Source organism: Calypte anna, chromosome 5A (assembly GCF_003957555.1).
Source record: "Calypte anna isolate BGI_N300 chromosome 5A, bCalAnn1_v1.p, whole genome shotgun sequence".
Lineage (NCBI taxonomy): Eukaryota > Metazoa > Chordata > Aves > Apodiformes > Trochilidae > Calypte > Calypte anna.
This window is the reverse complement of record NC_044251.1, coordinates 16832683-16858643: the sequence shown is the minus strand read 5'-3', so window position 1 is coordinate 16858643 and position 25961 is coordinate 16832683. Positions and strand designations below refer to the sequence as shown.

At 35.5% G+C, this 25961-nt stretch overlaps 1 protein-coding gene across 1 annotated transcript in view; it reads right to left on the bottom strand.

Annotated features, from left to right (window-relative positions):
* Nucleotides 1-25961, bottom strand: part of AKAP6 (A-kinase anchoring protein 6) — a 222023-nt gene that overhangs the window by 114231 nt on the left and 81831 nt on the right. Inside the window, exon 7 of the mRNA XM_008495899.2 lies at nucleotides 25440-25603. Coding sequence (XP_008494121.2) covers nucleotides 25440-25603 — 164 coding nt within the window. The remainder of the gene's footprint in view (nucleotides 1-25439; nucleotides 25604-25961) is intronic.

Sequence of the window (25961 nt, the reverse complement as noted above, 5' to 3'; positions counted from 1 at the left end):
ATTTTGTTTTGCTTTTTAACAATTCACTTTTCCTTTTAGCCAGGACATAGCTTTTTATGCAATGCAACATTTCCATGAAACTTCTATGATTTTATACAGGAATGTTGTTCCACTTAACTGCTATTTGCATCATTCATTTAAATGGAAGATATCGAATTTCAAGGGTTTTCTCTATGCATTTTACTAAATGAAATCTACACCCTATGAGAAAAATAGACAGCAGCCAAGGAGGTATCAGTGAAAAATAAATCGCCTATTACCTAAATTATGGAGGCAAGAAACTACATTAAAATTTTAAACAGAAACAGAATTTTTCCACCAGTGCAGATAAAAATCTTTTAGAGATGAAAGGGTTTTGACAAAACTGTGAACATACAATGCTCCTGACTGCAAAACCAGTATTGAATCAAAGTGGGAAATACGCTACAGTATAGAAAACATAGATATTGTAGTAAATTTTTGTGTTATGTTATTTTATTTTAAATATGAAGCTGAATATAACAAGATATCAATAAAGTTAGTTTGCAAACACAAAAAAAGCAAATAAAATAATACTGATAACCAGTTAATTATCTAAATACCCTTTTATCTTGTAGAATAGTTTCCTTCCAACAAAGAGACTATATTAATCATCTCTTGTTCTTCCCTGCAAATGATAGGCTGTTTCCCAAAATCTAATGTTAACCACTTTTTTCTTAATGATAGAGCTGGATTATTCAATGGTCAGAGAGATGGAAAGACATTTATCAGCGTAAGTATCTTAACATGAATACTGCACCTCTTCAGATAAGTAGATGTAATAGCTAATCTCAAGTCAAGATTCCCTGGAATTTCCCAGTAGGGTGTCTCCCTTCCTACTTAAGATATATACATCCAGTCTCCAACTTTACTGTATAAAATACAGAATCAGTATGCTTTACCCTTTTGTTCTTTTGGGCCCATGACACCACTGTGACACACAGAGAACTTTAGCTGCCAGCAAAATAAGCAGAGATAAAACCTACAATGCTGTTACTATAATGCTCTCCCAGAATTCCTGAAATTCCTGGGAATTTTGGAAGTGCATTTTTAGCCCTTAGGAAGTGACATAGGAAATACAGGTACAACATTTTCTCAAGCCTTCCTTACGTTCAGCCATCTTTCACCATTCACTGACTTCTTCCCTACCACTGTCCTGAAAATCCAGGACCTAGCCTGTGATAGCCAGTGGGCTGGTTTTTTTCTGTGGATTCACCAGTAAAGTCTCCTTATCACTGTTCAGAGATCTAATTTTCTTGGGACTAATTATTTCTAAAGTAAATTTAATTTCTTCTCTGAATTTATCTTTGTAATGTCTTGCTCTGTATTTTTTAAGTTTGCCTGTATTTCTAATATTTTCAACATTGTGAATTGCACAGACTATTTTGGCAATTCCATACTTAGCCTACTTGAATTCAGTCCAACACATGGTTTAAACCCACAATAAATAATAGAATATACAAGACACTGAGCAGACAAAAAAGTATAATGCAGAAGTATTATAATTGTAACAATATCTGCCTCTAAGAGAAAACAGACTTCTATGAATAAGTTACCTTCTCTGAGGATTGATTAGAACAGATGTTTATGTTTCTACTTATGTAGCTGTTTATAGATGGTTACAAATGAAAATGGATGTATTTCTTTCCAAGCATACAACAGGCTGTAGAAAAATGGTGACAAGTATCTGGGGCAAGCCCTTTAGGTCACAGAGAAGGAGGGACTATTCTTTCCCAAGGCCCCATAATCATTTAAAATGATGAGGGTTTTTTTAATGATTTAATATAGTGAGTTGAGCTACATTCCATTAGATATAATTAGACCTAGACAGGAAAGGTAGATCTGAAAAGCTAATGAAATATTATTCAGATTGAATCTAAGATTGTTGATTAGGATAAAGCTAACCCTGATTAGTATAAACAAGATGGGTGTTAGAGACCTTATTTTTCTTTTATTTTTATTTCCTTTTTATGTTAGTCTGAGGTGAGTCATAACTTTCCATTTACTTAAAGGAGGTACATCTGGAAATATTATTTTCTTCATACTTCCTAATAATATTTCCTTTCATCTTGTTATAATCTCAAAGTCTTCATCATTTGACCTCTTCTATACCTGTACTTTCATTTCATTATATATATTCCATATGACTCCTAACACTCACTCCAATCCTCCACCATATGGTAAGTGCTCATTTTGCAATGAGTTGGCACAAGATCAGTGCTCTGCATGAGTCCCACTTAAGCTCCATCATAATTTCTTCAAACAGTTCATAGCTATATAAATCCCTATGTTGAGGGATTAAGTAAGATCTAAGTGATGTATAGATTTTGTGCTGGCCTTTTGCATAGCAGTGGATTTCATCTTTTATCTAGTCCCACTCCCAGCTTTATACTTTCTTCATACTCCTTCTTACTGCTTTCATCAGCTTTCCAAATCCTATGTGTCAAGCAGTTGCTGAATCCTGATACAAATCTCCCTTTAAACCTATTTCTTTCAAAAAATCACCCTTGCTTCCAATTTCTAAATACATTATGCTTTGGGGATTTGAAGACTGATCACTCTGAAAAAGTTTTCTACAAAAACAAGGGAGAACTGTTGCTAAACTTTGTAAATGTCCCAAAGTAAACTTCGACGTTGGTGTTCAAATAGTGAATTAATGATGCGAGCTGCTTTTAGGTTACTACTTTCACTAGGCTCTTTCAAAACAGACTCTAAATGTTTACAAATGGAATTGAGAAGTCCAAAACAATGCTAATTTGTTAAGAGGTCTTTCAGAAATTTGACATGCAATTTCAATACTTGTACTAATCATCTTTGGAGAGAAATACCATACATTAGTTTACAAGAATTTCTGGAATATAACAGCTTGAGGTGAATATTAATATTGCCTTAGATTTATTATATTCCACCAAAATGTTTATAAAATCATAATTTCATGCATTATTTCTCAAATGGCAACTACTCTGCAAAATATCCTGCAGGTTATAGCCTGCATTGGTTACTTGTAAGAGGGACACATCATCTGCCTCTAGGTGGATCTGAAACTGGAAAAAGCAAAACTCTTTTCAATAAATTACTTGGGATGAAATTTTTTGACCAGATGAGCAGTAGTGAACTGTGAGAATAACAAATTAAATTATACCAATCCCTTAGATACTGACAAAAATGTATTATATAAAGAAAATACATACATACACATGCATAGTTACAACATTAGCTTAAATTTATGCCTTGGTAGAAGTGCAAAAGCAGAGGGCATTAGCTGGGTAAAATTCAGTGAAAGACTCAGCTAAGTTATAAGTGGGAATTATCTGTGCTTTTGAATATTCTTACTAATGCATTTTTTTAAAATGGGCAACCTAAAGCACAGCTACTTTTTCAGTCCGTGTTTCACTAGAGGCTCACAATGGCATTTTAGGTTCCAGTCAAGGATAGAAGTTACCTTGGATTTATCAGACATAATTTCTAACAATGTTATTTCAGATTACATTTTAATTCATTCCCCTAATCCATCTACAAAAGACTATTAGTCACAACTAATTTACTAATACAGCTGTACTATACGAAGTGCTTTCTGAAGTAACTGATTTTAATTAATCTCTATTGTGTTCTCAGTCCAGATTTTGGAGTGACAGATACACAAATAAAAACAGACAATGAAATACGTATATACAAATCCTCTCTCTTTCATGCTTGTATTTTAATATGCCCAAACTGAGAATTATGTATCTTACAAACTAACACTTCTGTAATTATTTTTATTTCACAGTTGCATAGCTTTGCAAAAGATATTCCATTTCTTTCCACCTCCAGTGTCTCACAGCAGAGATTTGTGGCAAGGGCTATGGAATTTGTTATAAATGAAGTTTTAAGTTACAAAGATGAAGTTCATGTTTGTGTTAAAGGCTGTAATTGTGGTGCAGCTGGGAATCAAAGATATCATGTGCCTGTGTGCCCACCCAGTGCATTTAGTCAATAATCCTCTGAGTGGCCCAGAAACACCCTGCCTTGACCCTGAACAGACAAAATGAGCTGATTGAAGACAACAGACCAACTCAAGAGGCAACTGCCTGACTGCTTCACCACCTTCACAACAAAGTGCTTCACTAATTGTTTCAGGAGCTCTCCACGTGGGAATTTCAGTCCTGGAGATTCCTGCAGGCAGCTCCTGCTGTGCCTGGACCAACTGACAGACAGTATTTGTATGCTTCAAAGTACTGATTAACATCCTGGGTGGACAACCTGGCAGGACCCAAGACCCCCAACGCAGTTCCAGCTATAGAACTGACCACACTAAACATGGATAATATACTTGTAAATAGTCAGTAGAAACTGCTTCTCCAGATAAAGAAATGCTTGTGCAGAACATTCCTTTGTACAAAATTAAGACACTAAAGAGATGTTTAATAAGTCAGTCACAATAGTTGGTAGCAATGGATGCTCTGCATGCTGGATTGGTCACGTAAGACAAGAAAACGTTACACAATGAAGCAGAAGTAAATATGGCATCCAGATAGAAAATGCAAAGTGAATAGAAACTTAAAAGTTAAGTGCCTTTCCTGATTTGTCAAAACATGAATATTGATTCAAAGTACATAGACAAGATCTTCTAAAATTTCCTATCAACACAGTCCTGCAGGATCTGCAAAACCATTAGGAGTCCGTCCTCCATGTTTCTCTGAGCACCTAAGTGCATTAGAAACATTTTTTGAAGAAAATTCAGATAACAAAGCTTATTGCACAATACAAAAAAATATACCATTAGTGATAAATACAAGACTGGCAATAGCAGTTACTGCCAAAACCAATGACTTCTTAAAATTAATGCAAAATTTCACTGTGCTGAGTAACACACACTGAAGATTTCCCAGTCCTACCATTTTTTTCAATGTGTTGTTTTCTAACAATATATTTTGCTGGTTTGCTCAAATTACTTTAAAACAAATTTTATAATACTACATTTTAGTACGAATAATGGCTAAAACATCTTAGTTTTCATCATGAAAAAGCATGCTCTGTTTCTTTCAGTGAGAGTATTTCATGGAGAAAAAGAGAAGATGGGATATTTTCCAAGCAGCAATAGTTGTGAGACATTAAGATCCCTCCAGACTCTTCTTTTTTCTCTTTCATGATAACAAGAATATAAAAATCTAAAAACTTAATTAACTTAAGTTTTTAATTATACGTATACTTTAATGAACTGACAACTCTGCATGCACGATGAATAAAGAATTATCTTTTTCCCTTTCAGCCTTTATCTTGGTTTTATTTTGGAGTTTTGCTCAGTTGGTTGTTATAGGGGTTTTTTTGGCATGATCCACCATGAACAACAATGTATACAAAAGGATAAATTAATATTTGCTTAATATAAATAGCACTGTTTTAGATATGTCTTGGCCTGGGATGGGAGAAAACAAGCATCTCTCTTCAGGCAGTTTTATCTGAGGGTTACTTTAATCAATGACACAATGTAAGTCAAGGAAATGGGGGGAAAAAGAGAGAACTTGCTATGCTCCCTATTTATAGCTAGACAGCTTCCTACTCAAACAGCTGCAGTCAAGATGAACATTTAAGAAAACAGTTGCAAAGCTGAAGTCAGACCAGTAACCTGTCATCTTTTTTTTTTTTTTTAAGGTACTCCATTTAAGTTATATGTTGATTTCAATATTTTTCACCATCCAACTTCTAAGCAGCTTCATATTAATTATTTATATTTTGAGTACTAACAATACTATCTACCAGTATTTATTCCTAATTTTCAGTACTAGTTTTCTGTTCTAAATACAAGACATGTCTTGTGCAGTATGTTTTCAGAACCTTGTTTCAGAAGTCAATAAAAATGCTATGGAAAGTAAGCATTTCAATGAAATGTCACTTCATTACCAGTAGAAACTATCAGATTTCAGGGATATTTCCACACAGTGCTTAGCTTTTCATTGGTACAGCCTAACTTGGTAAATATGATTGTAATAGCTTTTATACTTACCTGAAATCACAATATAGTGTGGAAAATATATACCTAACCCTGTTTACCTTTACGTGATATTTTTTTCTACTCTTAAAGATGATATCAATTTACTGGAGTGAATTCTTTCCTGACATTATTATGATATCAACATACATAATCTATTCAAAATGTTATTTTCAAGGTTTAAATGAGCAAAGGAATAGAACCGTACATATTTAGAAATCATACGTTTAAATAATGAGCTTTAAATATTGAAGAATATGTTCCTTCAGAAAATGTCATATTAGCAGAGATGCAAAAAGAACTAACTCACCAGCACTTTGGGAATCAGCATCTCCAGAAGCTCTCTGTGCACTTGTTAGCATAGGGACAAGACTTCTAAGATTAATTAACTAATGCTTCAAAATTAATATGCATAAGTTAAAGTGCATTAATCCCCCATGTGGACACTCACTCAGGACTAAAATGGCCTTAATTTGCTGTAGCTTAATCCTTCTCAAAGCAATGAGAGTAAGCTACTGTAGCTACCTCAGAGTAAGAAGAGGTTAATGCTCTGCAACTAGCACAACATCTTCCTTGACTTAGTAAAATTTCCTGGGTGCCTACTATGCAGACAAACTTCTAGATGCAAAGGAAATGGTAACATTGCTGACCACTCTGTGGGATCTCTGCCACAACTCCTTGCCTTTGCTAATTGAGGCTCGTATTGTATTACCTTATGCCTTTGGACCAGAAAATGAAGCTGGCTGGACTTACAGAGGCAATGCAGAGGAACTGAGAGTAAAGATCCTGATTTTCTCCTGTTTCTGACCTGCTATGTGAACTTCATAGTAATGCTTCCATTGCTTTGCCTCTGAATCCCTAACTATAAAACAGAACCACGTCTTTACTTCCTATCCACTTGTTTCTGGTACATATCCTACTAATACAGGTTTCCTACACCATAAATTTTCCCATAGCTTATGCATGTGCCCTGAGTAGAGACTGGAAAAGATGAAATCCAGGCACAGGTGCAAGACTGTCGTGCAGCTGTAATTTTCTACATATGTCTGATCAGCAGAGTTCAAAACTTTGGTTTACAAATGTAACATGCAATGGCAAGATTAGTTGGCAATCCCTACAAATCAAAGTCCCAAATTGGAACCAGACACTATGTGACACGAAGCTATTTCAATTACAGCTAAAAATCAATAGGTATGGTCGTTTGACTTTCCTGACAAAATGTTGCTCACATAGCACATGTGAGCCTAATGGTGTAATTCATAGGAGATTGTCAAGAGATGATTCATGTTTATTCATATATTCAGTGATTTCTAAAGTTACTTTTTCCATTCTTTTGGTAATAATATTATAAAGAAGGAGCTCTACTCATGTTGATCTTACACAAAAATCCCAAAATAAAAAAAAAACACCTGGCCTTATCTTACTTTGCACATTACACTATATAGAGACTGCAGTCCTTGAGAAACAGGAAAAGCACCATGCTCCATGCTCTGATACTATGACTGCCTGGGCACAGTACTCATTCCAGACAGCAGTGTCTTCTGTATGTACAGCCTCCATCTCTACCACTCCTCTAGGAAAAGTTCTTGAGTACCGTTCAGATTTTCCAGCTCTGAACTCACCATCAGCTTATGCCAAAAGCAAAGAAAATAAGCTTTAGGTCTGCCTCAGCCTGTTCACCCCTGCTATCTTTTCATAAGTGTAACTTTCTGTTCTGGGTTGATTTTCTGGGTGTTATTTTTTGGTAGCATGAAAGGGGTCCTCCAGGAGGGTGTATTAGTTGTCCCTGCTCCAAAATGTCTGGTCTGCCTTAGGCCATTAGTGAACAAAATGTTCTTTACTTCAGCCTAGACAGTTCCAACAGACAAATGTGAAATAACTGACAAACAATAAAACATGACTCTGAATACGTAGTTTTAGCTACCATGATGCATACATAGCATGCCTACCCCTCCTATTGTATTTTGCCTCGATTTCTCCAAACTCCTACTACCAGCAGTTTTTGTCACCATTTATTGTAGTGTTTCCACAGACATCTCAATTCTGATAGCTTCTCAGAACATGCTTAGCTCTACAGTTTAATAGTTCTTTTGCCTTTATATGATAATCACATAGATAAATATATGTGTTAATACCTAAATGATGAAAACTTTAAAGTACTTTTGTCTTTATCTGGCCGGTTCTGCAACTCTACAACTGCTCCTCTGTTTGTCTTCTGTTAAGGTCTCCATTAAAAAAAAACAACACCCCAAAGCTTTTATAGCTGCATGCAATATTGATCTTAGTCAAAAGATAATAAAAAGCTAAGAAAAACTTACCCTACAGTTTTTTAGCATACAGATTACTATAGTACATAAAGTCCAGTAAAAGGTGCATTACACACTGAGAAAACTTTAAAGTAGCAACAAAAGGAGTAGAGGGAAAGTGCACATCTCCCTGAGTGAATGGTTGGTTATTAAGAAGTGCAGAACCTAAGTCCTAGTACAATCAAGAAACATTTCTACATAGTTACCAAAGGAAAACAAAGTTTGTTCTAATAAAAAGCCTGGCCCTCCCTGCTGAAGAAGAAAAAAAAAAGAGTTTTGAAAAGTAAAGGATTAAAACAGTCTAGATGCTGTAGGAAATCTGTGTGAGAGATGCAGAGAATGCAAAAGGCCCTATCTCACCTTGTCATAAGGCAACTAGTGACTGGCCTGAATGAGACGATTTCTTAATGATATTTTAAAGATTAGGTGCATAGTTTATTTTATTACTTCATTTATGTCCCCTCTAAACATCTTAACTATTTCATCTCTCTTTAATATTTACTCTTACATTTTTATTTTAATATAGTTTTAATGTTGTATCATTTAAGGCTAGCAACAATTCCTGACTGGAAGGGTGGCAGATGACATTTAATTTAGATCTTTAGACACCATTGCAAGGCTTCATTTTCCAGTTTAATCTTCCACTGTGTCTATGGGATTATGGAGCTGGTCTTACCATGAGAAACAGCTACATGCAAAGCTGGTACCAAAGGACCAGGGGAGATAGAAGTGTCCTACCATGATTGTTGATATAGTGAAGGCTTTCTGCCATGCTGCAGAATATTGGGATAATGATTGAACCTCAAGGGACACAGAGAAAAGGATGCCACTTTGTTTGTTTCTGTTTGTTGTGGAAGTAATTTGCCTTTACTTTCATTTATTATTAGTTTTACACTCGGTTTACAATTTGGCAGAATGAATCCATGCAATGTGAAATAGTACAGTAAATTGGTGGTGATCTTCAATTACGTTAAAGCTTGCCACACAGAATGAAGTAACAATTCTCTGTGTCTTTGGGGGATAGAGTAGGAACAACTGTGCATAAACTGCTGGAAGGTAGATTCAGGCAAGAGAGTAGAAAACAGCATTCAAGTTTGCTAAGCATTAGAATAAATTGGTTTGGATGTTACAGAAAACCCGTAACTGGCTGTTTTTAAGATAAGTCTCAACAGAAGCAGTTCACATGTGATTTTTTCCTTTTTGTGCGCTGGGTAGGACAGAGGAGTTAACAAACTCCTGAAATGTCTTTCAGTACTTTGTTTTATGATTTTATAAAAACGTCGTGTACCTCCTAAGTTGAACTACAAAGACTTGAACATCACCATGTATCTTCTCCCAGTTACAAGACTAATACATTTGACCACTGTATCAGGCAGCGCCAGGAGAGCGTTTAAAAATATTTCTTTGCATGGAATTATGCACACACAACTTTACAAAACATTTCAAGAGGAGTCAACATCTCAGCAAATCACATTGTTATGCTGTGTTATGATGCACGATGTTTTCATAATGGTGTGACATGTCTAAATGACAAAAACCTGGCTTCCAGTCAAAAATGTAAAGCAGGGGGTTTTTGGATTTGGTTTGTTTTTTTTTTTTTTACATGGGAAAAAAAGAAATTCTCAGTTCATACTACAAATTTCCCTGCAAGAAAATGGCAGCAGACCAATTTCATACAAGGTATTTCCCAAGTCTGTAATTATGAGAAAACAAAGAAGTTCAAAGTGTTTTAGAAGCAGAAGGTGCTCACATAACTGTGCAACACTCCATACAATAAATCCATAGAAATACAAATTGAAAAACAGAACTGTAAATTGAACATCATCTTGGAGGCTTTGGAAATACCCAGAACATTTCCAAAACCCAGAATATTTTTGCCCAATTGCCACTAATAATTTTAGTAATTGGGTTTCTCCTCACTGCAAAAAAAACCTGTCAGAAAATAATGCAATAAATAACTGCTATTTAACCTTGTTGGTTTTATATGATGGATTAACATAAAAGCAGCAAAAAAATCTTTTGGATAGCATATTTATCCTTCATTATAAATAACTCAGCCCCAGATGCTTTTCTCCTTGCTGCTTTTTAAGACTGCTAGATCTCTTTTAATGTCACAGTTTTTCATAAACACAGGATAGCTTTTGGCTCTCAAATTGTACCTTGAAAAGTTGCCATGACAGCCTGGAGTATTCTGTTCAGCTTGCAATCCTCTGTATGCTATGCTGCTCCTTTCTTACCAAAGTCTCTTAGCACCTGCCCAGACATGCACTTGGCAATGTGATTAACTCCTATCATATATCAGGCATTCTTTTGCTCATCATTCCCTGGTGTGAACGAAACATTGTGTTTAGTGGGATTTTTCTGTAGCATGTTTGTTCTGCTGCTATTTTAAAGCATGTTACTATTTCCTCAGGATAGAAAGTTAAGGACAAAAATTCTGTTGCAAGAAGACTAGAAGGTTGCATGACATGATATTCCCCTGCTCCCCTCACAGCTCATTTTAGTCTCATACCTCTTCTCTCTCTCTCTCTCTCTCCAGCACTTTAGACTTACTCAGCAGCCTATTTCCAAAATGCCCCAGAGAAAAAGACAACACAGAAAGATGGAGATGGAGGGCTACTGAAGTAGTAGCCCAGCCCTTCCACCTAGCAGCTCATGTTTCTGGGGAGCCCCAGTCCCCGGGGTCACTGCCCTGACCTTAGTCTTGTAGTGGCTTGAAAAGTAATACTGTCCCTACTCGTTTTCAGATTGAGATTCTCTACACAAGGACTGAACTTAGTACGGAATGATAAACGCAGTTCAGAATAAATTCGGTGCTGCTGCCACCATGCATTCAGCTTATAAGGCAGATAATTGTAGGCATGAAAGGATTTTTGCTTTAACTTAGCAAATGTTTTGAGATCACATACAACTGTATTTATGCAAAGAAGCTCTTTTCAACTCAGAAAATATACCATCTCCATTTGCTGCTGCTCAAGCCAGGATTTTTCCTGAATCAGTCACCCAACCCTAATTCAAATAGAATACCTCTGAACAGTTTCATAGTAATAACTACTCTGTAGAGACTTCTGAAATTAAAATATATTAAAGACTCATCAGCCTATCAGAAGAACATGTAATTTTATGTTCATTACTTCTTGGTTCCTGACTATAGAATTTGGATGGTTGCACCTCAATTAAAAGTTGAAACGAAGTTAATATAATTTAAATAAAAACTTCAATAAAAAGTTTAAGTTCTGTTCTTAATAGCATTAATACCCTCTAATGACCGCTACGGTCATTACCACTGGATAACTGACCTTCTTGAACCTCTCTTCACATAGAAACCTTTCCCCCAACACAGTCAATTATTTAGCAGTAATGAGTGCTCTGTAGGAGATTATTGTTTAACCAGGTACCTTGACACACTGCTTTTTCCCTGTTATCTCTATTCTTCAACAAATGGCACATTTTTTTCTATTATAGTCTTTTCAGTTCTGAGGATAGAAGGCTGTGGTCTTATTCTATCCAATGCACAAGTTCACCGTGTAATTGGCAAAGCTTCAGATGTAATTAAAATCTTGAAAATTTGGGTGCTATGAAACTGTGAGCAGCAGCTCTGGCCCTATAAGACAGAACATTTCTGAGGACAGGTTTGAGATACCTTGGAAAATGGGAACAAAAAAAAAAGAAATATTATTCGGGACGAAAAGACATAATGGCCAAATAGCATGCAGGCAAAAGGAAGAAAAACAAAAATTAATTTAAAAAAAAAGACAGAAAGACTCAGGAGCATAAAGGAAGTGGAAGGGAAAAGTGAATGAGAGAACAAAAGCAAGGAAAGCAGGGGAGATAAATTAAATTTGGGTGGATAGAATTCATTTTGATAAAGAGAGAAAAAAATTTTGGCAGTGTTCTAGATGCATTAAATATTAACGGATCTTTGTTATTGTAAAAGCATGAGAATTACTGGTTCAGTGAGCTCAACATGAGGCTGAAAGACAAAACTTCTGAATTCTAATTCCAGACGGCCTAATGACTCTCCCTGCAACTTTGAGGAAGGCTCTTCACCTCTTTGTGACTCAGTTTCTTTCTCTGCAAAATGTACAAATTATCCTTTTTTACAAAAGGTATTCTGAAGTTTCTGTATGCTGTGCAGAATATAAAGTGTCTGTAGCTACGTCCTCTTGCTAATATCTTTCTTAAATATGTCAGGCAAGCTATTTTATTTCAAGTTTTTAATATAAGGTTCATGAAGCACCTTCTAATTAATTTGCTTAGGTTGAAGTATTTCAAGTATTTTGCACAAGCCAGTTAAAAAAACCTTTATTTTTTCCTAAAAAAAACCTTACCTAATCAATTTAAGAGAGCAAGCATATTCTTATCAGATTATTTTTAATTTTTTGATTACTTTGGTTTCCTCTTGCTCCTTTACACACAAAGGGAGGTATAGTCAGATTGTGGAACAAAACTTGATGAAATCTAGTAGAAACATCAGTGTGCTATGTTTAGAAGTAAGATAATAAAATTCAGATATTTAAAACCTGCATGGCACTGTTATGCATAAATTGCTCTGTGAGAGGATATTTTGGCACTAAATATGTGAAAAACTGTCTATATAATGCCTCGATCCAGTACATAGAAAAGAATGCCCTAAATGGGTCCTTTGCTCATTTAAAAGCTGTAAATATCTTTTAATGTGTTGGATGAATTTCCATCTGCTCTCTTTCTTTAGAAAAAGGTCTTGAAAACTGAAAGGGGAAAAGAATACATTTTCCTGTTGCCAACAATACTGCTATTTAGAAGACAACACAAGACATTTCCTCAAATAATTCCTCTGCACTAATATCCTATCTCCTAAAAGCCCAGCTTTTTTTCATAGTGTATCTGTTACATTGATTGAGGTTTCCCCTGTAATGAAGCTAAATTACTGAGAGAGGGGACAATTCAGGAAAAGAGAGAGGGTCTTCAAAGCAAACTGTCTATGACACACCTCTTTTCTTAAAGGGGTTAAGCTATTTTTTTTTCTTAATGAGAAGAACATAGGGAAGCATATTATTCTATCCAGTTCTGGAAAATACTGCAGATAAGACTGCTGTATATAGAACCCTGTCAGTAAACAGTCTACTATAGTGGAAGAAAATGGAGCAAGAAGGAATTTTTTTATTATTTGTATAAAATATATTGTTCTTTCAGGCTGCAGTGAAATAGTTTCTATTTAATTGCAGAGAAATCCTAAGAAGGTTACAGCAGTGAAACATTAAAATTCTAAGGGCAACTAATAACATTAAAACTTTATAGCCCCAGATAGAATAATTTAGACAAAAACAACATGAACATATGTTTTGTGTAATAATAACAAACATTTATAGCTGTCAAGAGAGAAAAACACAGGTTTATGCACACCTTAATGGCGTGCATGGGTGAGCATGAGTATATTTAAAACATAATATATTACAAAATTGACAGCAGGCATGACTCTTCTGGGTACTATGTTAAATCAATGAATAAATTACCAAAAGTGTGCTGTGGCTGTTTGGATGTGTAATTGAGCTTAACGTATGTAGTGTTATTTCAAAAGAAACTGTTCAAGGAGTTTCTAGGCCAATCCACTGTGCTTCTTTTACTAAGCTGTTTACAAATAACAATAAATGAAACTGTCTCACAGTAGGAAGGAAGCTTAGTTAAACGCATTACGTAAATGAGAGAAAAGTTAATTTTAATATGTTTCTCAAGAATTAAAAACAAACACTTTAATATTGGTAGGATTTGCTGAATTGGAAATCAACATTTTCCAAGTTCAGTTTTAGATTTATTTTAATTAGCTCATACTCTACAAACAAAAGTCTTTGTAGCAATACAAGTCAGAAACAAGTCCACTGACATAAATATGGATGCTTCATACAATATCTATACTAAAAGTAAGAATCAGGGCCCAAATGAATGAACCAGCAAAAACACTAACTTAAACTTATTGTATTTATTTCCTTAATACACTACCTGTCCAAGAGACAAACAACATATTTTTAAAACATTTTATTAGATTAGAAACCTAGAAGTAACTTTTAAACCTTAGTGACTAGTTAAGAAGGAAAAATAGCAGTGTTGCAAGCCCATTGACTGTCATAATTAGGAAAAAAAATAGCTGGGCATGTACTTCCATTGCTTGTTTCAGGGCTGTTTCATATTACTACACCTAGTGTGTAAAATATAAACTGATCCTATTTTCTTGCATTATTCTTTATATTTTGCTGTTCAAATAGTACTTGATTATTATAAAATGCTCCAAACTTTTGCATTGCAAATTTGAGATAGGAAGGGCAAACTGTAAAAGTTAACTAAACTAAAAGTTAACTAACTAAACACCCTTTCAGCCTCCAGGAAAATATTGCCAAACCAACAGAAAGGACAGAAAAGACAAGCTGAACCCCAGCCATCTCCTACTTTCAACCCCCCCACTCTGAGCTGAACTGATGGGTCTTTGATTGTGAGCAATCATAAAGGCACCATTCTAGACTTCTGTTGCGTATAATAGCTTTAGGACACAGTATTTAAGAGTACATGTTACCAAACTCTTAAGCAGATTTGAACTTCTTCCTTCACCACTTTGTCCATTCTCACCATTTTTCTCCATATCATAAAGGATGATGTGACCTGTCAGCATCATGCACACTTCTGATGTTCTTAGGGCTCATAAACTCAAGAACTAAGGCATTCTATGCTGAATGCCTGGACTCTTTCTATAACAGGATTGTAAAGAAAACGAGGATGAAGAAATGAAGTGTACATGCCCAGATGAGCCATTCTTTCTCTCTGGCCTGACAATGGTTCATAAAGCATGCTATGGGGAGATTATAAAAGAAAACAGAGTACCACCTGTCTCCTGGTCAGAAATCCTGTGTTACATTTAAAGCAATCACAGTTTAAGTGACATTAATATTTACAGCTGCCCATGGGATGTGTCTACATACACTACTACCACACATCTTTCTGCAGTTACATTCAAGTGTTAGGGAACAAGTCTAAACTTCTAAATGTGATGCTGTCACCACTGTATCTCCCCCATTAGCCAGACTACGCTGGATAAGTATCATTATCAATACATTAGGAGCATCTCAGATACTATAGGCAAGGCTTATTAAAAAGAATGGCAAAACAGTAAAAAAAAAGTTTCAACAAAAATATAATCTTCAAGTTACTAGAGCTGACATAGAAACTTGAATGTGCTTTTACCATTAGCATCTCAAAGTCTTTTAAAAGGTGAGTCTACATTTCACCAAGTGCTCTACTGAAATAGTTGTTTTTTTTTTCATAACATAGATACATGTAAAGAAATCAGGTCAAACAATGCCCAGCATGGTATTCTGTTGCCTTAAGACTAGCTTTAAAAAACCAGCAAAGTCTGTAGCCTCACTCTGAATTTAAAGTTTAAGTGTAGTCAAGTGTATTATGCCACAATACATTTAAGAACAAGTCAGATTCAAAATGCAGGATGTCAAAGCAGATTTTTCCTTCAAACATTGTTTTACCTGATTTCCCTTTTGCGACCACCCCAGCAAAGAATAGCTGTTTTATGGATACAGCTGAGGCTAGAACTGAAAGATTCTACAGATCTAATCATTGCTAGATGATGTTGTTCTGAAAGACTAAAATAAGAACTGAACTGAAAAAAAAAAGGAAATGCCACCCAGTCATGCCTAATATAAAAGTAATTAAAATACTTTAAAAAGAATAAAACCATGCAAAAGATAAAATTTACTGTTATCTAATGGTATCTTTGTTCACATCACTGTTCCTTTTGTTGCCTATTACATATTTAATCACTCTTGAACATCAACCATAGTAGCAAAAATTCAAATGCTGAACTTATAATTAAACACAGTAATATTTATAAGATGTTAGTTTATTCTATAGATATGAACACTTAATTTAATGCACAAATACAATGAAAGTAATTTTTCTTTTTAAAGATCAGAGTAGTGCCATGCCAGTCACTCTTCAATTGAAAAAGCAGCAGATTTTGTTTCTAGAGCAGTAATATAATTTTAATAAAACAAGAAAGACAGAATAGCTCTTAACTGAAACAACAATCTTTGGTAATAATTGGCAACAGCATGCATATTAAGGTACCATTTTTAAAATACAGGATTTTAGAAAAGTGCATTAAAAGCAGAAAACTAGCTTTTTAAACATTTTTTTTAAGCAAAACATCATGAAACAGTTTGGTTCCAAAGAACATCTCAGTAGAGGAGGCAGGAATAACTTTACTCCACTGAAGCCTTCACTACCACAGATTATCAGGAGTAGAGGAATGAGGTGCATGCTGCATTGGTACTAACAGAAATAGAAAAAGCAAAATAGGCTAGCGGAGAAAGTAGAAGAAACCCCTTGCAAAGCCAGCATCTAGCTCTTATGCCACACTATTAGAACAATCCAAAATATTTATCAGTGTGATGACTGGTAAACATCACATGGGCAGAGCACACATGCAAACTTTACATCTTGTTTGAGCTGACCAAAACCATTTTGGTCTGCAAATCAGCTATGATGTCTCTAGGGCACTGGCTTTCAGTCCTACTGCACTTCCATCTGGGTCTGTGAGAAAAGACTCTTTCCACATGCCCTTGTATTTTGTTTTACTTGTGATCACAATGAAATCTTGAACTATTTCAGATGCAAAAGATGGCACAGAAGGCAAGGGAGCAGGAAGAAGAAGTGAGAAAGGAAATGTAACACAAAAGATCTGTATTTCAAATAATTTGGTTTGTTAGTGATCACTGACTGCCTGGAGAAGAGGATGCTCAGGAGAGACCTCATCACTCTCTACAACTCCCTGAAAGGAGGGTTGGTCTCTTTTCCCAGGCAACTCTCAGCAAGACAAGAGGGCACGGTCTCAAGTGGTGCCAGAGGAGGTTTAGGTTGGACATTAGAAAGAATTTCTTTACGGAGAGGGTGATCAAACACTGGAAGGGGCTGCCCAGGGAAGTAGTGGATTCTCCATCCCTGGAGATATTTAAAAAGAGTCTGGATGTGGCACTCAGTGCCATGGTCTGGGAACCGCAGCTGGAGTGGATCAAGGGTTGGACTTGATGATCTCTGAGGTCCCTTCCAACCCAGCCAATTCTATGATTCTATGACTATAAATCCAGTCACAAACTTGTTCCACCAACACACTTTCAGTCATCTAGAATTCCTACTTCTACCTTGCCTATGTATGAATTTACCTTAGTTTCCTCCATCAACTTCTGAATTCAAACTCAAAGAATAAAGAAAAAAGCTCTGTTTCTTCTATACCTGTAAAAACTCAACCTTGAATGGGCGCAGAGGATTCTGAACCCATGCAGAAAAGGAGAGAGGTGATAGCTATCCTAGAAATTTCTGCATTAGAGTGAAAGCTCTCCTGTTTCCAGTAAAATGATTTTTTGTATTTGTACATGCATGTTGCTAAGACCCATGAAAAGTAGATTTCTCTGGGAATCCAAGAATCACATGAAACAATCTGAGAATCCTGGCACCTATATTCACTGCTAAAAACGTGTTCTATTAAAAACAGCAGCACAAAAATGCATCAATTCAATCATACAGAGAAAGCAGAATGAAGATATTGGCAAAACAGAAAATCAAGGCCTTTGAATAGCTTATACTAAGTTTAAGTCACTAAAGATAAATATGTGCAGATGAATACATGCACAAATATATTTGTGTTTCCATATTTTCAAACACAGGCCAAATCCAACTGGCAGTTTTGTTTGAATAGAACTTGTCAGAGTTGGTCCAGTTATGCATGTGGAGTTACAATAGCTGAACGTACTTTCAGAGTTTCAGATCATAGTGCTCAAAGACTTAAATAGCATTATAATAAAATTTGCCCCTTGGGCATATGTCAGTTTAAATATCTCTTCTCATCAAATTCACAGTCTACACTTCTACTCAGTGGAGTGATCTAGATTTAAAACATCTTTAAAACCAAAATTGATCTATGTTTTAATAGAAAATAGCCTTCCTTATTCTTAAAGTCAAAAATAATAATTTCTTTGCTAACTGTTTAAGCATAAGTGTTTCTATTAACAGTGATGGCTGTTAAAGTGCCTGCAATTTCCAAAATAATCAATATACAGGATTTAGAATCACCAAGGTATAAAAATAATGTATGCATAAGATAAACACCATAAATACCTTGGAGTCCTTGTTAACGTCTTCAAATTAAAATAAGACTTGATATTTTTTGCAGCAAATATTAGAATATTTTGAATTAAAAATGTAGCTATGTTTTATAAAAGGGTTGATTATTATGCTTAATAGTAAATGCCATCTAGCTGCAAAAATATGACTTCTGAAGTGTGGCTTTCTACATTTCATACTTTGTAGTGAGCTTAACAAACAAGAGAAAAGGTTGTTTTTAGATTCAGTGGGGGAAAAAATCTAGTAGCTCTGCTACTGTTTTAGAAATTCAGCTTGTTAAAAATTATTACAATTATTCTAGATTCTAGGAAAACAGTACTGTCAAGAGAATTTGCAACTAATATACAAAAACACTGATGGAAATATAAGAAAAGAATCTCTGTGAGCTACCACAGGAACAAGGTTTGCTCAACTAACACTTCAGGGACACAGTTTTATGAAAAACTAGTAAAATATTTAGTTTACTTGTGATGTAGAAAAGTTTCAACAGGGGTCATGTAACAGGAAAGAAAAGGTTTTAAATGGAACTCATATTCGTTTTTCTTTTACTGATGTTCAAACACTGTCTTCTTAGCTTCATTCCTTTCTCTCTGAAGAGAGGTTCTGAATTAAACATCAAATTATTCTTCCTGCTCACTAAAAAGCACACAATTAATACCAACTCAAGAGAAATGGCTTCCAGTACACAGCAGTGATTCTGTCATGTGGAAGCTGATTGTACATTCAACAACCCTACATCTATTTTGGGGCACCTCTAATGTTTTTGCTTCCAATAATTCAGGAAAAAAAACCTACAATTATTTACAAAAAATAAACATTTTCAAAATACACACACAGAGAGAGATGTAATATTTAAACTCTTCTACTAACTTAAAATTACTTCCAAAAGCAAATGTAAAGTGCATTAACAAGCACATCTGCATAATCCTGCCCCTTAGTCATTTAAAAATGTAATGACCACAACATACCCCCAAAACTATGTGTTAGATTCATCCCCATCGCCCTTAAAAATGCAAGCTGCAGATTCCCAGGCAGTGGGGAGGAAGGCAGCAGGGAAGAACTGCACAGCCTCTTTCCCTGTGAAGCAGCCACCACCAGCATGGCTTTCAGAAGTACACGTTGAGGCTACCAAGAACATGATTTACAGAGTTTCCTGGAAGATGTCAGCTTATCTTGAAACACTTTACTGTTTCCTTTTATTAATACACTCTATATTGGTGTATAAAATTATGGTTTTATCTCTGAAATTCCTCCAAAAGACACTTTTGTTAAAATGATGGTTATGTCTGTGCACATTCTAGGCGATGTGATGATATCTGTAAGATTAAAAATATGTAACTTATAAAGTGAGGTATTAAAAGCTAGGAAACTGAGCAACTTGAAGTGTCTAGCTGCACTGCAAGACACAGATATTCCCTCATCTTGCTTCTTTCTTAGATTATTTTCATTGTTACATCAACACAGCTTGTTTTGATTAGTTTGTAAATTCTTAATGGATGTTTTCAATCCTGTATTTGGATAACAGCTAATATAAGAAGAATTCAGTTGTGTTTCACAAGCTTCAGTAAAAATACTGAAAGATAGGCTTATTCCACAAAAAAATCCAAATTTGGTCTATCAATTTACAGAAGGATTTTGGTACATAGTACTGTCCTTTCCATCCATTTGACCAAGTCATCCATGATTCATGACTTCCACCACAGAAACTGACAAATCTAGATTACTGTGAGGGCACTAACTAAAATACCTAAAAGCTTAGGAGTTCTGATCTAGCAAGGCAGAATTAATGGTATCATTTGTACTTAAGAGTAAGATCACAATATCCTTAGTCTAGACTTCTGGAGTTGCACAAGATTCAGAACTGAAATGTTAAACAAATGATATCAACTTGTTCAGCTGTTAGGCACAATAATATTTATGTACAGAGAGTGTTTTAAATACTCAACAATTCAAGACTATGCCTCAATGGTAACATAGCAGAACCTTCTGTTCTAATTACACTGATCACTTCAATACTATAAACAATACTCCAACATACAGCACTCTAGAAACCCAGTTTTCAAAGTCATTATGTGAGCAAACCCACTAGATTCTGAACTCATGCTCTGTTATCTGTTGACAATGTTTAAGAAGACTATCCCAATAACAGCCTTTTCCTTTTTATAAGTAACAGAAGACATCAGAAAAAATACTGGTGTATTTGCTTTAATATTAAAGCATATGCATCACCCTGATGTCTGCAGATTAGAAATCCAGAGCTGATAAAATGCTCTGAGAAAAATCAAAATATCTGCTCCTAAATCTATTTCTCTGTACTGATCAGAAAGATGCCAAAAATGCTTCAGTTCTGTACTTTCCTTTTGTGTCAAAGTATTAATCTAAATGTTGTAGTCATAGCAGCATTATTGGATATAACCAGGGCAGGTTAGAATTCTGAAGTAATAAAGAAAGGAGTGTTAGCATTCTGTAACCTTTGCTCTGTTTTGTTGTGCATTTCATAAATTCAACTCCATATTAAAATACTGAGAAGGATGTAATTGTTCTGGGCTGCAGTGTTTAGTTTACCCACTAGGTCTGAGACCACTGTCACTATAAAACTGTCTGTCAAGGGGTGTTCCCAGAATCCCAAACTGTGGTAGATACTAAACAGCTTCACTAAGTTTCTGGTTTTAGCATGAAAATCACTTTTCTGTGTACTGAAGACTGTCTGTTTAGAATGGCTTTAAAAACTCTAAAATTATATTTAGTTGAGTGTGGGATGCTTTATTACATATCAAGAGAAAATTACACTGGTTTTCTTTTCCCCTTAATACAGAGGTTTGTTTAACCAGTTTAAACTCTGCTACACTGAGCCATCTACTATTTCTGTGATTCTAGGTCTACTTTATTAAAATATTTTTACCTCTTCCAATATTCCCTAAATTGTTACTGCTTCTATCATCAACCTACTGACAGATGACTCCATTATACAGTTAAGAGAATCTTCTCAAAAGTGCTTTTTACCTGAGACAACAAATGTTCTAAGCGCTAGACCCAATGCCTTAACCAGTTTTATGCTTACTTATCTGAAGCTGGAATGGAAAAGTAGAAATGCTTTTCAGTAATATAGTAATGATTCTGGATAGGAACATGTCCAGATGTACAGACTACCATATATATTCCTAGAGTGCGCCATTATTCTTTTAACCTACCAGCCTCTAAGTTCATTTAGCAAAACCTAGACAGGCTGGAGGGTTGGGTGGGGAGAAATTTAGTGAAATACAACAAGGGCAAGTGTCGAGTCTTGCATCTGGGAAAAAACAACCCCATGTACCTCTATAGGTTGGGAATAGCAGCACAGAGGAAAAAAGACCTGGGGATCCTAGTGGATAGAAGGGTGACCATGAGCCAACAATGTGCCTCAGTGTCTAAGAAGGCCAAAGGCATCTTGGTGTGTATTAGATGGGGGATGGTTAGTAGGTCCAGAGTAGTTCTCCTCTGCCCTGGTGAGGCCACATCTGGAATACTGTGTCCAGTTCTGGGCCCCCTCAGAACTGCTTAAAAGAGTCCAGCTCAAGTCACAAAGATGATTAATGGAGTGGAACATCTCGCTTATGAGGAAAGGCTGAGGGAGCTGAGGGCGACCCCGTTAATGTTTATAAATATGTAAAGGGCGAGTGCCAGGAGGATGGAGCCAGGTTCTTCTCAGTGATGTTCAGTGACAGGACTAGGGGTAAGAGGTGACAGCTCAACCACAGGTTACACATAAATCTAAGAAAATGCCTTTTCACTGTGAGAATCAGAGAACACTGGAACAGGCTGCCCAGGGACATTGTGGAATCTCCTTCTCTGGAGACTTCTCTTCAAAGCCTGCCTGGATGTGTTCCTGTGTGACCTACTTCAGGTGATCCTGCCCTGGCAGGAGGATTGGCCTAGATGATCTCTCAAGATCCTTTCCAACATTCTGTGATTCTGATATTATGCTGAGAATTGTTATGCAAAAACACAAAACTTAGTCCAAACGTTTAATTGCACAACAAAAATATACAGATTCAAAATTACAATAATGAACTGTTTGATTCCCTTCTGGGAGTAGAATTTAAAACTGGTCCTAAGAATACTTTCTCATGCAATTTTGAATGAAAGAGAATGTCTACTACAAGCAAATGCTATTAGGATTTGTATATTTTTCAAAGACATTAGTTACAAAATTAACTTTTAAGCTCTTAAGAAAGCTATGAACTTTTCCAAAAATCTAGGAATTACATGGATAGGGGTAATATTCAGACAGAAACTCACAGCCACTAGACAAGAAAGTATGTCACGCTATTTCTCAGTATGGATCTCTACTTTACTAAAAGCAATACTGTTCCAGAAGGCATTTCCTGATGGAGGCAGAGTGGCCTGATTATAAAGAGCTCAGTTAACAAACAAATGGTCTAAGACATCTCCAGAAAGTTGACAAACACAAGACACACACTCATATGCAAATATACTTCCTATTTTCCAGATATAAGAGAAAACCCTTATTGTTAGCTGTCTTAAGATTCTAAAAGAAAGTCAGAGTTATGTCCTGTTTACTACTCATATGTTAAATCAGTACTTGTTGAATGCATCATGGTAATCCTGAGAATGTTTTTTAAGGTAATTCTCAATGGACTAAGAAGGCAAAACCTTCTATCTTCCTATTTAAGCTGAATCCTGTAATCATTTTTATGTATAAAAATGCCAGAACAATAGTTTTATTAAATACTTTAAAAAGACACATTGCTTTGCTAGGATTGCACAAGGAATGGAATACATTAGAAGAGCTTAGATGTCAGAAACATTTAAAATCCCACAAGCGATTATTATAACCACTATGAAACTTACATACAATAAAATAAAAATTTTCAGAACTAAAATCTGTATTCTTGAACACAAATGTTGACACTGTATTTTTCAAGTGCAGTATGTCCCCCTCTCCCTTCCACCCTCCATTGCCTACATAAAAGATGCCACAGTGCTCTGAAAACACACTTAAAAAGTCCTCAGGGAAAAGTTTCCTAGGGTCTTTGAAATTCCTCCTTTTTCTATTTCTTTACAGAATTCTAACATCAACACTGTTCCTGTAGTTTCTCAAACAGAGCTTAAAAAAAAATACCCTCTAGATACAATCTTTAGATTTCCTATTATACTTCTCAGGTTTCCTTAAAGCTTTTGAAATAAATGCAAAATGAAATCTACAGTTATATTAACAACTATATTTTCATTTTAGTTAATCTTTCAGCATACAGAATTTGTTGGTATTTGACTGCACTATCGCCCATACTAATAAGAACCGCATCGGATTGTGATTTAATGAAATAACCTGAAAATACTTTTTGTTTTGTCATTTGTCTGCTATGTTTAACTGAAGGCACAAAGTACGGCTTCAGGTTCCTATCTATGATAAAAAGCATTGATCAAGAAGCTACCACTTCCATATATGAAAAATTTACTGCAACATAGACCATGCCTCCATTTCTCCCATTTCAAGCAAATATTTGAATGTAAGGATTCTAAACTAAGGATTCTACAATTTTCATAGCAGAATCAAGCTGGATTGTAGAATAGTTTTTATGTGATAATTTTGATTAAGCAGTTAGACTTCTGGCCATGGGGGAGGCAAGCTGCTCAGAGGTATAGGCTCATATTTGGGGGGCCAGTTGGTAGGAATTTAATTTTGTACCTGGTCTCTTTAGCAGCCCTAACTATGAAAAACCAAGTGCTACTCTACTCCAGTGCCAAACTCCTAAAGTAAGCACTATGTGACACAGAAGCATTTTCTGCCATTCAAGAGTTGAGAGACACTAGTTTAAATTGTGTCTCTTGCATATAGGTCTTTTCCTGTCTTGTTTCATTGTTATCCTTTGCTCTTACTCTGCTCTCTGTAAGATCACTTTTACTACCTGGAACTATGGTAAGAAAATATCAGAACATGTTATTCAAACCGAGCCAGGAAACACTACAAACTGCTCTCGAGGAAGCACTGAATAGCAATGCTATGAATTGTCTCACATCAGAATCTGAAAATCTACACAGCACAACCATCTCTCATTTCTGGAAACAGAAATCTTGATTTTTTTTCCTGTAATTTTCTGCCTACTGTATGCCAAGACATTAAGAGTTACTGAATTGCTCTGAAGAAAGTTCTTTGCTTTTGCATTGGAAAAAATAAACACTTCCAGTGTGCCTTCCCCCAGCCACCTTTGCTTACTACTAATGATAGTGAAGGGTCGGGGACCCTATGTCTGAAGTTTGTATTGTGTATAGTATCTCTATACTGCTTGTATCAATTGGAACAAGCATGGTTTTTTATTTGAAATGATCTAACAAACATTAAGTTTGGCAACTGGTAAGTACTATTGCCTTCTTTAATAATTAATATCAACAAACTGATGATTGGTGTTGATAGCTTATCTTTAAAGTAATTGTATTCAACATATGCACTATTATGGAAGACTTAAATTCAGAGTAAGAAGATTTGTGAAAAGGCATATGACCTTCTTCCCACTACAATGGCCATCCCCTAATTAAGCAATGCATCTGATAGTCATTAACAGGAATGAGATAATGAATCACTTTCTCTCTTCTTTGTTAATTTGCTGTAACCAAGCAGCTAATGGATGTCAGAGCTGAGTGATTGCACTGATTATAGTGATTTATAGTTGCAACAAAACAATTTAAAACCATTCTGATTATTCATGTTAAAGATGTTTTATGTTTTGTTTACTAAATGTTTTATGGTCCCCCCCATGCCCCTCTACAAACAATGAGACAGGTCTTCCTGGAAAACATGAAAGTTCTAAGATTTTTTTTTTATTGTTTCGAGGAAGACATTTCATTTTGTTTATTTAAAAAAAAAAAAAAAAAGTTTACCCAGTAGAAATGAAAAGCCTTAGGGTGGAAAGAAAACTTCAGTGGTGCCTAGTTCAAAAGAAGATGGAAATAAGAGGAAATAAGGCAAACTTCAAGCCACTTACCTTCGGGCTCCCAGTCCCTTCCTCATTCTCTGCAGACACATCAGTAGCCAGTATCTCTGCTTTGATGATATCCAGAGCCCGAAGAATCCAGCTGTGTTGCCGTTTGATTTGCCTCTGTAGTTCCTTCCATTGACTTGCAATCATCTGCAGCATGTCCTTCAGTCCTTCTCCAAAATGAAGGAGGAAAAAGTAGAAGTTGTAAACTCAAATGCATCTCTAAATATGATTTTTTATTAAAAGAATTAGCAGGATATTTATAACAAACGCAAAACTAATCTTAATGTATTTTCTCAGCAATAAATCCAAGCATTAGTATTGTTATACTGCAAAATGATGCTATAGCATTAAAACATTTCTCTTAGCCATCAAGCTAAATTTTTATTATGTTTCATCTGACAGTTTTAACAGAAGGATAAATTTCTATCCAGTAGGGAAATCTATGATAATGTCACCCCTGATTTATAGTCTTTATCTTGAACTATTTCATAGTTTTCCAAATCTATTTTTCTTACCTCAACTCCT